The 14,330-nt window shown below is 44.6% G+C and overlaps 2 protein-coding genes across 2 annotated transcripts in view; both read left to right on the forward strand.

Moving 5' to 3' along the window:
• The window catches only part of prlra (prolactin receptor a), a 29,031-nt gene extending 25,410 nt beyond the window's left edge, over positions 1–3,621 (forward strand). The window contains exons 6-9 of the mRNA XM_031826149.1: positions 846–987; positions 1,185–1,281; positions 1,404–1,473; positions 1,571–3,621. Of these exons, the coding sequence (XP_031682009.1) occupies positions 846–987; positions 1,185–1,281; positions 1,404–1,473; positions 1,571–2,641 (1,380 nt within the window). The 3' untranslated portion in view covers positions 2,642–3,621. The remainder of the gene's footprint in view (positions 1–845; positions 988–1,184; positions 1,282–1,403; positions 1,474–1,570) is intronic.
• A 5,028-nt stretch (positions 3,622–8,649) lies between these two features.
• agxt2 (alanine--glyoxylate aminotransferase 2) overlaps positions 8,650–14,330 on the forward strand; it is a 30,595-nt gene continuing 24,914 nt past the window's right edge. Inside the window, exon 1 of the mRNA XM_020484775.2 lies at positions 8,650–8,861. Within this exon, the coding sequence (XP_020340364.2) occupies positions 8,762–8,861 (100 nt within the window). The 5' untranslated portion in view covers positions 8,650–8,761. The remainder of the gene's footprint in view (positions 8,862–14,330) is intronic.

Consider the following 14,330-nt stretch of genomic DNA (forward strand, 5'->3'; position numbering starts at 1 on the left):
GACTCTGTTGCAGCCGGCCGCGACCGGGAAGTCCATGGGGCGAAGCACAATTGGCCCAGCGTCATCCGGGTTAGGGAGGGTTTGGCTGGCAATTGCAATTGTTTAAAATGACGCATACATCCCATGATGCTTTGGGCTAGAAACAAGCAGTAAAATGCCAGAGGAAGACGCAACACTGAGTTAATTTATGTTCCATATTGTTGTTATTATTATTTGTATTATTATTATCAGTAAATAGCCTACCTGATAGATGTTGTTAAACTATGTTTGGACATTTTTGTTGTAAAAGTGGGGGGAGAAAAAGGTTGGAAGCCCCTGATCTACACTGAGGTAGCAGTTAGCCTTTCTATGCACAAACCAGTCATCTGCCCTACAGCTACAATGCTAGACTGGCCAATGTCTTTATCAAGGGACCTGTTAAATAATGATTAAATATACTTCCCTAGTTAAAGATTGGTCATTATTGCTGAGCTATATGAATAATCAACCAGTTAGACCAAAACACAAAGCCATCACGGATCGTTCAGAGAAAGTTCCTGGAAACTTTAAAAACCAGACGATCAAAGTTATCATTAACTATGTAACCCTTATATCATTACTCAGAAAAGGGTCAGGTCTGTTTCTTAGAAAGTTAATGCAGGAAGTAAAATCAATCCCCTGTCCTGTGTGGCAAAGGTGGAGGGTTTAATTCCCACAGGGGTAACATACACACACTAGAAATGTATGCATTACACTGCTTTGGATAAAAGTGTAGGTTTATTAAAGTACTCATGAAAGCATCACATCAATACCCTTGTGGTTATTCACAATCTGTAATATTATCTTGTGTGTCTTTTCCCTAACAGGAGCACCGCGCAGGTCAGCAGAAAATGTTCAACATCTTCAGCCTGCACTCTGGTGGTGTCTACATGGTGCAGGTCCGTTGTAAGCCAGACCACGGCTTCTGGAGCGAGTGGAGCACCGCCAGCTATGTCATAGTTCCAGACTGTAAGTCTGCCAACCACGCCTCTATACTTGTCATAGTTTTATATAATGTCTAGACAGCACCGCAGTCACTAATGTGCTGTGCTGCTTCCAGCCTCTTGGAGGAGTGTATGTGATGTCTGTCAGGTTGTAAAAAAAAAGAAACATTTCTCTTTCAAAAGAAGTTGTATTCTAATGTTATTTTCTTGTTGTGTTGACAGACATCCCCCGGGAACGATCCATGTGGATCCTGATAGCCGTCTTCTCTGCCTTCATCTTCTTGATTCTCACATGGATTATCACCTTGAACAGAAGCAGGTACAAAGAACCTTCTGAAGTCACGGTCACGAGATCAATCAATGAAGAAGCTGCTTGCATAGCAACAGTACTCTCTGTTCATGAACAGCTCACTCACCCAGTCACTCTCTCTCCCCCTCTAGTGTGAAGCACTGTCTACTACCTCCCGTTCCTGGACCTAAAATAAAAGGATTTGATCAACAGCTTCTCAAGGTAAAGTGATTTTATTAGTTCACTCAACGTCTCTCAGGGTTAAGTGATTCCACCGTCTAATTGTCCTTTCCACTAAACCTCTTTGCTCTGTCTACAGAAGGGCAAGCCAGAAGAGGTTTTCAATTCCCTGGTAGTCCAAAGTTTCCCTCCGAGGTCTACTGACTACGAGGATCTGCTGGTGGAATACCTGGAAGTGTACGTCAACGAGAAACAGGAACTGATGCCGGAGGGAAAAGACCTCCAAGATGTTGGCTGCCTCAAGTCCAAGAGCCAGTCGGACAACGACTCGGGCCGGGGCAGCTGTGACAGCCACACCTTGCTGATGGAGAAGTGTGGAGGTGTGGAGTCCAAGGACGAGTCGAGCTACGAGGAACCCGAGCTACTGCAAGGCCAGGCGGGGTCTTGGGAGAGGCTGGAGAGGGGAGACAGCCAGGTGGTGGACACCCCAGATTCATCAGATGGGAGGGTTAAGACCTGGCCATTAGTCTTCTCCCCGTCGATCCATGGATCCTCCGACAACCACCACTATGGTACACTTGAGATGCCCAAGCAGCACAGCACAAGTGAGATAACATACAGCGTCCCAGATCATCTCTTCCCCACATCCACCTCCTTTCCCCACCACCACCACCCAGAGTACAGAGACAGCCTGGGAGAGTACAGCGAGTACCGTTGCAGCAGATCCCCATCCACTGGAGTTGCATACCACTGGGAGGCCCGGCACCCCACCCAGGCCCACAGCAACTTCAACATCCGCAATCTGGAGCGCCAGAAAGAAGCCACGGGGCTTGGGCTGCCCCCCTCCCGGTCCATGGAGTACGTGGAGGTCCAGAAAGTGAACCAGGAGAACCAGCTGGTCCTGAAGCCCCTCTCCAGCCACGGCCGGGGCCCCTTCCAGGTGCAGTTCGGCAGGGCCGGGGTGGACTACAGTAAAGTCAACGGGGTGAACAATGACAATGTGCTCTTGCTGCAGAGGCAGAGGGAGATGGCTGAGGCTGGGCAGTACTGTAACTACCGGGAGAAGGAGGGGGCTGAGGCTGAGAGATATCCCACACAGCAGCAGGGCAAGACGACCAAAGACGGACCTGTAGCTACCCAGCTCCAGGAGAGCACGTGCCTGACCACCAGCGGCTATGTGGACACTGCCCCCACGATGCCCACCTTCTAGACTAATCTACCCTGCATGAGGGTCTGAAAGACAGTCTGTGTGCTAAACTCCCTGCTCCTCCTGTAGTCATGAGCTGGGTTGTGACGTCACACAGTTAGACAGTTTGCTATTGTGACTCTCCCTTCTGTCAGTCTCCAGCTCAGCACAGGAGTTTTGTACATTGAGGATGCCTGGATGGATAGTTCTGTGGAGAATAAAAAACGGTTCTCTCGAAGGCTAAGATAACCTCCCAAAAACTTACAAACACTTTGAGATAGTGAGGAGAGTTTCTGTCAGAGGCGGAACCAAAACCCTTTAGCTCACTCACAAACTGTTAAAGTACCAACTATATATGTGTACTTCATGCAAGAACCGATGGAAAACAGTTTTATGCTTCAGAATCCACAGACTGAATAGCTATATATTTATTTTTTTATTATACATGATTATTCATGATAATGAATGTATTTGATCATAATGGTGTAATTGTATGCTAATGATTTTCTTATTTCATCTCTGTTGTCTCTCTATGTAATGCAAATTGAAACTCTACTGATTTCCAAAAGGTACTACTGCAGACTATTTCCTCAACCGACTTGCAAAGGATACATTTCTGTGGACAGATAATATGCGGGTGTAATGTGAAATGATTCTTGTAGAACCACGACTGGGGAAACCTCTAAATGAATCTAAATGTATTATCCGGACGTTGATAAATGTGTCTAGTCTCAGAGAGATACTGTACCAGCGGATGATTCAGTTTTTTGGTTTAGAAAACTTTTTCTATTATCTGTAAGTACAATTTTGTATTAAAGAAAATAAAAAAGTACAAAGAGAAAAGCACAACAAAAAGAAATACAGGGATATTTTTCCATACAGAGTTTATTTTGGTGTAGGTACATACAGATTCATTACTATATTGATTATTTGTTCAATCAAGTATATTGATGATTTGTTCTGTGAATTAAAATGCTGCTCATTAAAGATGTAATATAGACAAATCAAGTATTATGTATTACTTCTTCTAGATTATTCCCATGAATTGACATCTAAATTAGCCTCGAAGTAATTATTAGACAATAGAACCATAACTGCAATGACTTTATAAAAAGACAGACACACATCAGTCTTTAATGCACCATCTGACATGTTTTATAGAGGAGCATGAAGGAAAACACATATCCTGTCTCACATCTCTAATATATTGCTAGGTGCTTTTCAGTGTGGACAGTATTAAAACACAACTCCGGTACCAAAACACTACTACAAACAAGCTACAATGTGAAATCGCATTCAGACCTTAAAGAGCTCAAATCTCCCATAATGCCGCGCTGACATACGACGGCTAGCTGGACTGCGACTTAAGACAAGACATGTTAGCTATCAACATCAATACTTTTTTAGCACTCTGTAACAGCGATAAAAACTATTGATGGGACAATTGACACTGGAGTGGCGGTGCAGTTTTCAAAGTATCGATCCGACACAATGTACCGATGCTCGTTTCAAAGTAACGATATCACATGATCAATGAAGTCTGAAGCTTCGTTATGCTTTTTCAACCCGTGTGTTGCAAAATGCGAGATCCCACTGATTTCGCCGTGGTTCCATTTCTTCGATTCCAAATTGTGTTCAAACACCGAACTCTCCTTGACACCATATTTACAATGTAGCCAGGATTTGTTTTACGAGACATCACCTGAACGGTAGCTCAGCAGTTAGAGTAGACAGGGAGGGGACAGGAAATTGGGTCGAATCCTTGCAGAAGCTTATATATATATTTTAACACACTTTCTGCACATTGTTGATCCGTGTACGGTTTGTTCAATGAATATCCAAACTTAAACAATTAAGGCGGATAATAATTTCGACTGCATTAATACATTTTTCTTATGTTGTCCACAAGATAAAATGTATGAACAGAGAGGTGGGGCTTGCAAGAAAGTCTGTAGGCGAGCGAGTAAACTCCCACCGCCATCCGTTCTACTGGCTAACGTGCAATCATTGGAAAATAAATTGATGACCTACAATTAAGATTATCCTACCAACGGGACATTAAAAACTGTAATATCTTATGTTTCACCGAGTCGTGGATGAACGACAACACGGATAATATAGAGCTGGCTGGATTTTCCATGCACAGGCAGAATAGAGAAGAAGCTACATCTGGTAAAACGGGGGGTGGGGGTGCGTCTTTTTGTCAATAACAGCTGGTGCACGATGTCTAATATTAAAGACGTCTTGAGGTATTGCTCACTTGAGGTAGAGTACCTTATGATATGCTGTAGACCACACTATCTACCAAGAGAGTTCTCATCTATATAATTCATAGCCATCTATTTACCACCACAGACCGGTACTGGCACTAACACTGCACTCAACGAGCTGTATAAGGCCATAAACAAACAACAAAATGCTCATCCAGAAGTGGCGCTCCTAGTGGCCAGGGACATTAATGCAGGCAAACTTAAATCAGTTTTACCTCATTTTTACCAGCATGTCACGTAGCACAGACTGGAATATGTTCCGGGATTCATCCAATGGCATTGAGGAATACACCACCTCAGTCATCAGCTTCATCAACAAGTGCATCGACAACGTCATCCACACAGTGACCGTATGTACATATCCCAACTAGCAGCCATGGATTACAGGCAACATCCGCATCGAGCTAGAGTCTAGAGCTGATGCTTTCAAGGAGCGGGACACTAACGCTTATAAAAAATCGCGCTATGCCCTCAGATGAAACATCAAACAAGAAAAGTGTCAATACAGGATTAAGATTGAATCCTACTACACCGACTCTAAGCTCGTCAGATGTGGCAGGGCTTGAAAACTAGTATGGACTCCAAATGGAAACCCAGACGCGAGCTTCCCAGTGACAAGAGCCTTCCAGATGAGCTAAATGCCTTTTATGCTCGTTTCGAGGCAAGCAACACTGAAGCATGCACGAGAGCACCAGCTTTTCTGGATGACTATGTGATAATGCTCTCGGTAGCCGATGTGAGCAATGCCTTTAAACAGGTCAACATTCACAAAGCCGCTGGGCCAGACGGATTACCAGGACGTGTACTAAATAGCATGCGCAGACCAACTGGCAAGTGTCTTCACTCCTTTTCAACTTCTCCCTGACCGAGTCTGTAATACCTACATGCTTCAAGCAGACCATGATAGTCAAATCAAATCAAAGTTTATTTGTCACGTGCACCGAATACAACAGGTACAGACCTTACAGTGAAATGCTTACTTACAGACTAACCAATAGTGTAAAAAAAGTGTGTGTGTGTGTGTGTGTGTGTGTGTGTGTGTGTGTGTGTGTGTGTGTAGGTAAGTAAAGAAACTAAACAAGAGTAAAAAGACATTTGAAAATAAGAGCAGCAAGGCTATATACAGACACCAGTTATTCATGCTTATTGGAGGTAGTATGTACATGTGGGTATGGTTAAAGTGTCTATGCATATATGATGAACAGAGTAGCAGTAGCGTAAAAAGACGGGGTTGGCGGGTGGTGGGACTCAATGCAGATAGCCTGGTTAGCCAATGTGCGGGAGCACTGGTTGGTCGGGCCAATTAGGTAGTATATACATGAATGTATAGTTAAAGTGACTAGCAGAGAGTAGCAGCAGCATAAAAGAGGGGTTGGGGGGGGCACACAATCTATTTGGTTCCTGTTCAGGAGTCTAATGGCTTGGGGGTAAAAACTGTTGAGAAGCCTTTTTGTACTAGACTTGGCACTCCGGTACCGCTTGCCATGCGGTAGTAGAGAGAACAGTCTATGACTATTTTCAGGGCCTTCCTCTGACACCGCCTGGTTTAGAGGTCCTGGATGGCAGGCAGCTTTGCCCCAATGATGTACTGGGCCGTACGCACTACCCTCTGAAGTGCCTTGCGGTCGGAGGCAGTGATGCAACCGGTCAGGATGCTCTCGATGTTGCAGCTGTAGAATCTTTTGAGGATCTGAGGACCCATGCCAAATCTTTTTAGTTCCTGAGGGGGAATAGGCTTTTGCCCTCTTTACAACTGTCTTGGTGTGTTTGGACCATTCTAGTTTGTTGTTGATGTGGACACCAAGGAATTTGAAGCTCTCAACCTGCTCCACTACAGCCCTGTTGATGAGCATGGGGACGTGCTCGGTGCTCCTTTTCCTGTAGTCCACAATCATCTCCTTAGTCTTGGTTACGTTCAGGGACAGGTTGTCATTCTGGCACCACCCGGCCAGGTCTCTGTCCTCCCTATAGGCTGTCTCGTCATTGTCGGTGATCAGGCCTACCACTGTTGTGTCGTCTGCAAACTTAATGATGGTGTTGGAGTCGTGCCTGGCCATGCAGTCGTGGGTGAACAGGGAGTACAGGAGGGGACTGAGCACGCACGCCTGGGGAGCTCCAGTGTTGAGGGTCAGCGTGGCAGATGTGTTGCTACCTACCCTCACCACCTGGGGGCGGCCCGTCAGGAAGTCCAGGATCCAGTTGCAGAGGGAGGTGTTTAGCCCCAGGTTCCTTAGCTTAGTGATGAGCTTTGAGGGTACTATGGTGTTGAATGCTGAGCTGTAGTCAATGAATAGCATTCATTACAAATTCATTACAAATTCGACAATCACAAAAAGGGGACTTCAAATAGGGAAGTTCAAGGGAACTGTAGGCTACTGTTCAGATGGGTTAAATATAAATTGAAATCTGGAAACTGACTGTGGGTCTATAACCTCTCACATAGCCTTAATATTAACTCCTGCATAATTAAGCATTTCTTGCAGAAAAATTATACACCAAACCAAATGTAGGAAAAATGTTGAATCGAGAACAGGCGTGGAGAAATTGGATTTCTTTCAGCATGTTGAGAGAACGTGAACACTCAGATACCTTCTCTAGGGGTGCTATCTTTATCAGCATCATAAAATATGCATCCAAGACAAAACTAAAATCTTATCAGAAACATGTTAGGTCGTTTTCACAGCATTCTATTTCCTTACAACCGGTCAAATTGATGATATTTGGAAATCTTGCACAGAAAATCTTTCCCTTTTTTTGTTGTTGTTGTTGTATTTTCTCCCCCGGTCTCTAAACATCTTTGTTCCGGGAAAGAAGACAGAGAAAACGTACTGATGTCAACTACAGTGAACCAAAATATAAATGCAACATGTAAAGTATTGGTCCCATGTTTAATGCGCTGAAATAAAAGATCACAGAAATGTTCCATACACAAAAAAAACATATTTCTCTCAAATCTCTTGCACAAATTTGTTTACATCCCTGTTAGTGAGAATTTCTCCTTTGCCAAGATAATCCATCCACCTGACAGGTGTGGCTTATCAAGAAGCCAATTAAACAGCATGATCACTACACCTTGTGCTAGAGACAATAAAAGGCCCCTCTAAACTGTGCAGTTTTGTCACACAACACAATGCCACAGATGTCAAGTTTTGAGGGAGCATGTAATTGGCATGCTGACAGCAGGAATGTCCACTAGAGCAGTTGCCTGATAATTTTAATGTTATTTTCTCTTCCATAAACCGCCACTAACGTCGTTTAGAGCGAGGTTTGCTGATGTCAACGTTGTAAACAGAGTGCCCCATGGTGGCTGTGGGGTTATGGTATGGGCAGGTATAAACTACACACATTGAACACAATTGCTTTTAATCGATGACAATTTGAATGCCAGAAGTACTGTGAGGAGGCCCATTTTTTTTAAGGTACTGTATCTTTGACCAACAGATGCATATTAGTATTCCCAGTCATGTGAAATCTATAGATTAGAGCCTAATGGATTTATTTAAATTGACTGATTACCTTATATGAACTGTAACTCTAATGCAATATATTGACTTACAAATCAAAAGGTGTTTGTTTGTGGAAAGTGATTTACATTTGTGGATTGGTACATATTTGTACAGATCATAAAACACGAATACAAAATGCATGCTGGTTGTTCACAAAACATTTTGTGACAGCTTGTCACAGATTGCACCACCAAGACATGATTACTACTTAAGAGTCGGGGCTCGGACCCTTATTGGCTGAATATGCTCTCCACCCTTTTCAGCAGCTTTTCAGGAAAAAACCTGTAATTTCTGCATTTGTCGATTTCATTACTGTAACAGTTCCCGAGAACGACCAACAGGACGGCATCTTACCTGCTGTAGACATCATGCATAAGGTTTTCTCCCGATTCAATGGCCCGTGTTTGGATCGGGTAAAATACTCCTACAATGCCTTTACTGGCTTGGCCAAATTCCATCGGCCTAGTGGTAAGTTACCTTGGTGATGTCGACTTGTAAACAGAGACCGACCACAAAAGACTCAAATTCTTGTTTGGATGATATGTATCTGAATGTCTGTCTGCGTTTTTTGGTTTTGCGGTCTAGTTTGATTGCTTTTGTGGACCTTTTAGTCGGCAAAATATAGTTGTGGTCATTAGAACTTTGCACTTCATATTGCAGTAGAGTAGAATAGCGCTTGATTAGCGCAACGATTCAACTTGCAGTAGAGTAGAGCTTGTTGAGCGCAACGATTCAACTTGCAGTAGAGTAGCGCTTGATGAGCGCAACGATTCAACTTGCAGTAGAGTAGCGCTTGTTGAGCGCAACGATTCAACTTGCAGTAGAGTAGCGCTTGATGAGCGCAACGATTCAACTTGCAGTAGAGTAGAGCTTGATGAGCGCAACGATTCAACTTGCAGTAGAGTAGAGCTTGATGAGCGCAACGATTCAACTTGCAGTAGAGTAGAGCTTGATGAGCGCAACGATTCAACTTGCAGTAGAGTAGCGCTTGATGAGCGCAACGATTCAACTTGCAGTAGAGTAGAGCTTGATGAGCGCAACGATTCAACTTGCAGTAGAGTAGAGCTTGATGAGCGCAACGATTCAATTTGCAGTAGAGTAGCGCTTGTTGAGCGCAACGATACCATTAATAACCTTCTGTAATGTTTATATTAGGCCGTGGTAAAACTTGAGCTTTGACAGTGTAATATTATATTACTTAGATTTTTTTTCATGCACAAGCAGTGCATACAGGAAACAAAGACATGGGGCTTTATTCTTTATTATTATTCTTTATTCTTTATTTTCAGTATGTGCAAATTGTTTGTAGAGAATTTTGTGGTTGAAGTTCAGTTCACTGATCTATTTATTCACCTAAAAGCCTTATTGATAATCAACAACCTATACATTTGTTAAGTCTATCATAGAGGACTGAGCAATGAGCATGCTTTTTGGATGAGTCATTGTAAATGTTTGAGCACATTAATTAGGTGTACCATTTGTTTATTGCTTATTTGATATGATCATATTATTGCTTTATAATTATAACCGATTTGTATCATTTTGTGAATGAGGATTTACAAAGTTTGTTCTTTCATCTCACCTACCTTCCCAAAGTAACCTACATCTGTTCTACCAGATACAGTATCAGTTTTCTGAGATGCCCTAACAAGCAACCTGGCTTCATGAGATATGATAAGGTTATCTGTTTCCTTGGTGACCTTAAGTACATTTTATTATTCATTGATAAACCCTGGGAGGTTATACTTTTCCTTTTTGAGGAATTCAAATAACGTTGGCACACTGTCTTCACGTTGTCCTCCTCCCCATCTAAAATAGCCGGTAGAATTGATTGTACCTTGTAAAGCCCTGAGCTGTCTGTTCAAACGACTAGTACACAGCTCAGACACCCATGCATACTCCACAAGAACACTGACCTGTTCACAGGATGTGCTACCTGTCCCAGACCTGCTGTTTTCAACTCTCTAGAGACAGCAGGAGCGGTAGAGATACTCTGAATGATCGGCTATGAAAAGCCAACTGACATTTACTCCTGAGGTGCTGACCTGTTGCACCCTCGACAACCACTGTCATTATTGTTATTTGACCCTGCTGGTCATCTATAAACATTTGAACATCTTGGCCATGTTCTATTATAATCTCCACTATGTACAGCCAGAAGAGGACTGGCCACCCCTCATAGCCTGGTTCCTCTCTACCCAGTACAGCCAGAAGAGGACTGGCCACCCCTCATAGCCTGGTTCCTCTCTAGGTTTCTTCCTAGGTTCTGGCCTTTCTAGGGAGCTTTTTCTAGCTACCGTGCTTCTACACATGCATTGCTTGCTGTTTGGGATTTTAGGCTGGGTTTCTGTACAGCACTTTGTGACATCAGCTGATGTAAGAAGGGCTTTATAAATACATTCGATTGGTTGATGCCACCAGGGGTCTCTTCATAGTACCCAAGTCCAGAACGGACTCTGGAAATCACACAGCCATTGACTACATGTACAGTAACTCTATTCCACATCATGCAATCAGTAAAGTCAGATTTAAAACACAGATTAAACTACACCTTATGGAACGATGCGGACTGTGAAGAGACACACACAAGAGAGCACACGCATGCATACGCACACACGCCAGCAGAGGCACTCTACACACACGTATGTATGGTGCTATTATACATGTTGTATTTTAGATATGTAGTGGTGAAATAATGTTATATGTACCATTTTTATTCTTGTTTTTGCCTTAACTTGTTTGGACCCCAAGAAGAGTAGCTGCAGCCTTGGCACGAACTAATGGGGATCCATAATAAACCCCAGGAAGAGTAGCTGCTGCCTTGGCAGGAACTAATGGGGATCCATAATAAACCCCAGGAAGAGTAGCTGCTGCCTTGGCAGGAACTAATGGGGATCCATAATAAACCCCAGGAAGAGTAGCTGCTGCCTTGGCAGGAACTAATGTGGATCCATAATAAACCCCAGGAAGAGTAGCTGCTGCCTTGGCAGGAACTAATGGGGATCCATAATAAACCCCAGGAAGAGTAGCTGCTGCCTTGGCAGGAACTAATGGGGAGCTATAATAAACCCCAGGAAGAGTAGCTGCTGCCTATGCAGGGGGGATCCATAATAAACCCCAGGATGAGTAGCTGCTGCCTTGGCAGGAACTAATGGGGAGCTATAATAAACCCCAGGAAGAGTAGCTGCTGCCTTGGCAGGGGGGGATCAATAATAAACCCCAGGAAGAGTAGCTGCTGCCTTGGCAGGAACTAATGGGGATCCATAATAAACCCCAGGAAGAGTAGCTGCAGCCTTGGCAGGAACTAATGGGGATCCATAATAAACCCCAGGAAGAGTAGCTGCTGCCTTGGCAGGGGGGGATCCATAATAAACCCCAGGAAGAGTAGCTGCTGCCTTGGCAGGAACTAATTGGGATCCATAATAAACCCCAGGAAGAGTAGCTGCTGCCTTGGCAGGAACTAATGGGGATCCATAATAAACCCCAGGAAGACTAGCTGCTGCCTTGGCAGGAACTAATGGGGATCCATAATAAACCCCAGGAAGAGTAGCTGCTGCCTTGGCAGGAACTAATGGGGATCCATAATAAACCCCAGGAAGAGTAGCTGCTGCCTTGGCAGGAACTAATGGGGATCCATAATAAACCCCAGGAAGAGTAGCTACTGCCTTGGCAGGAACTAATGGGGAGCCATAATAAACCCCAGGAAGAGTAGCTGCTGCCTTGGCAGGAACTAATGGGGATCCATAATAAACCCCAGGAAGAGTAGCTGCTGCCTTGGCAGGAACTAATGGGGAGCTATAATAAACCCCAGGAAGAGTAGCTGCTGCCTATGCAGGGGGGATCCATAATAAACCCCAGGATGAGTAGCTGCTGCCTTGGCAGGAACTAATGGGGAGCTATAATAAACCCCAGGAAGAGTAGCTGCTGCCTTGGCAGGGGGGGATCAATAATAAACCCCAGGAAGAGTAGCTGCTGCCTTGGCAGGAACTAATGGGGATCCATAATAAACCCCAGGAAGAGTAGCTGCAGCCTTGGCAGGAACTAATGGGGATCCATAATAAACCCCAGGAAGAGTAGCTGCTGCCTTGGCAGGGGGGGATCCATAATAAACCCCAGGAAGAGTAGCTGCTGCCTTGGCAGGAACTAATTGGGATCCATAATAAACCCCAGGAAGAGTAGCTGCTGCCTTGGCAGGAACTAATGGGGATCCATAATAAACCCCAGGAAGACTAGCTGCTGCCTTGGCAGGAACTAATGGGGATCCATAATAAACCCCAGGAAGAGTAGCTGCTGCCTTGGCAGGAACTAATGGGGATCCATAATAAACCCCAGGAAGAGTAGCTGCTGCCTTGGCAGGAACTAATGGGGATCCATAATAAACCCCAGGAAGAGTAGCTACTGCCTTGGCAGGAACTAATGGGGAGCCATAATAAACCCCAGGAAGAGTAGCTGCTGCCTTGGCAGGAACTAATGGGGATCCATAATAAACCCCAGGAAGAGTAGCTGCTGCCTTGGCAGGAACTAATGGGGATCCATAATAAACCCCAGGAAGAGTAGCTGCTGCCTTGGCAGGAACTAATGGGGATCCATAATAAACCCCAGGAAGAGTAGCTACTGCCTTGGCAGGAACTAATGGGGAGCCATAATAAACCCCAGGAAGAGTAGCTGCTGCCTTGGCAGGAACTAATGGGGATCCATAATAAACCCCAGGAAGAGTAGCTGCTGCCTTGGCAGGAACTAATGGGGATCCATAATAAACCCCAGGAAGAGTAGCTGCTGCCTTGGCAGGAACTAATGTGGATCCATAATAAACCCCAGGAAGAGTAGCTGCTGCCTTGGCAGGAACTAATGGGGATCCATAATAAACCCCAGGAAGAGTAGCTACTGCCTTGGCAGGAACTAATGGGGAGCCATAATAAACCCCAGGAAGAGTAGCTGCTGCCTTGGCAGGAACTAATGGGGATCCATAATAAACCCCAGGAAGAGTAGCTGCTGCCTTGGCAGGAACTAATGGGGATCCATAATAAACCCCAGGAAGAGTAGCTGCTGCCTTGGCAGGAACTAATGGGGATCCATAATAAACCCCAGGAAGAGTAGCTGCTGCCTTGGCAGGAACTAATGGGGATCCATAATAAACCCCAGGAAGAGTAGCTGCTGCCTTGGCAGGAACTAATGGGGATCCATAATAAACCCCAGGAAGAGTAGCTGCTGCCTTGGCAGGGGGGGATCAATAATAAACCCCAGGAAGAGTAGCTGCTGCCTTGGCAGGAACTAATGGGGATCCATAATAAACCCCAGGAAGAGTAGCTGCTGCCTTGGCAGGAACTAATGGGGATCCATAATAAACCCCAGGAAGAGTAGCTGCTGCCTTGGCAGGAACTAATGGGGATCCATAATAAACCCCAGGAAGAGTAGCTGCTGCCTTGGCAGGGGGGGATCAATAATAAACCCCAGGAAGAGTAGCTGCTGCCTTGGCAGGAACTAATGGGGATCCATAATAAACCCCAGGAAGAGTAGCTGCTGCCTTGGCAGGAACTAATGGGGATCCATAATAAACCCCAGGAAGAGTAGCTGCTGCCTTGGCAGGAACTAATGGGGATCCATAATAAACCCCAGGAAGAGTAGCTGCTGCCTTGGCAGGAACTAATGGGGATCCATAATAAACCCCAGGAAGAGTAGCTGCTGCCTTGGCAGGAACTAATGGGGATCCATAATAAACCCCAGGAAGAGTAGCTGCTGCCTTGGCAGGAACTAATGGGGATCCATAATAAACCCCAGGAAGAGTAGCTGCTGCCTTGGCAGGAACTAATGGGGATCCATAATACCTATATATTACATTATATAATGCACATATACATATCAAAGTGTTTATTTTTATTTATTTCTCTGTTATTTTACCAGGTAAGTTGACTGAGAACACGTTCTCATTTACAGCAA

Source organism: Oncorhynchus kisutch, linkage group LG6, assembly GCF_002021735.2.
Source record: "Oncorhynchus kisutch isolate 150728-3 linkage group LG6, Okis_V2, whole genome shotgun sequence".
Lineage (NCBI taxonomy): Eukaryota > Metazoa > Chordata > Actinopteri > Salmoniformes > Salmonidae > Oncorhynchus > Oncorhynchus kisutch.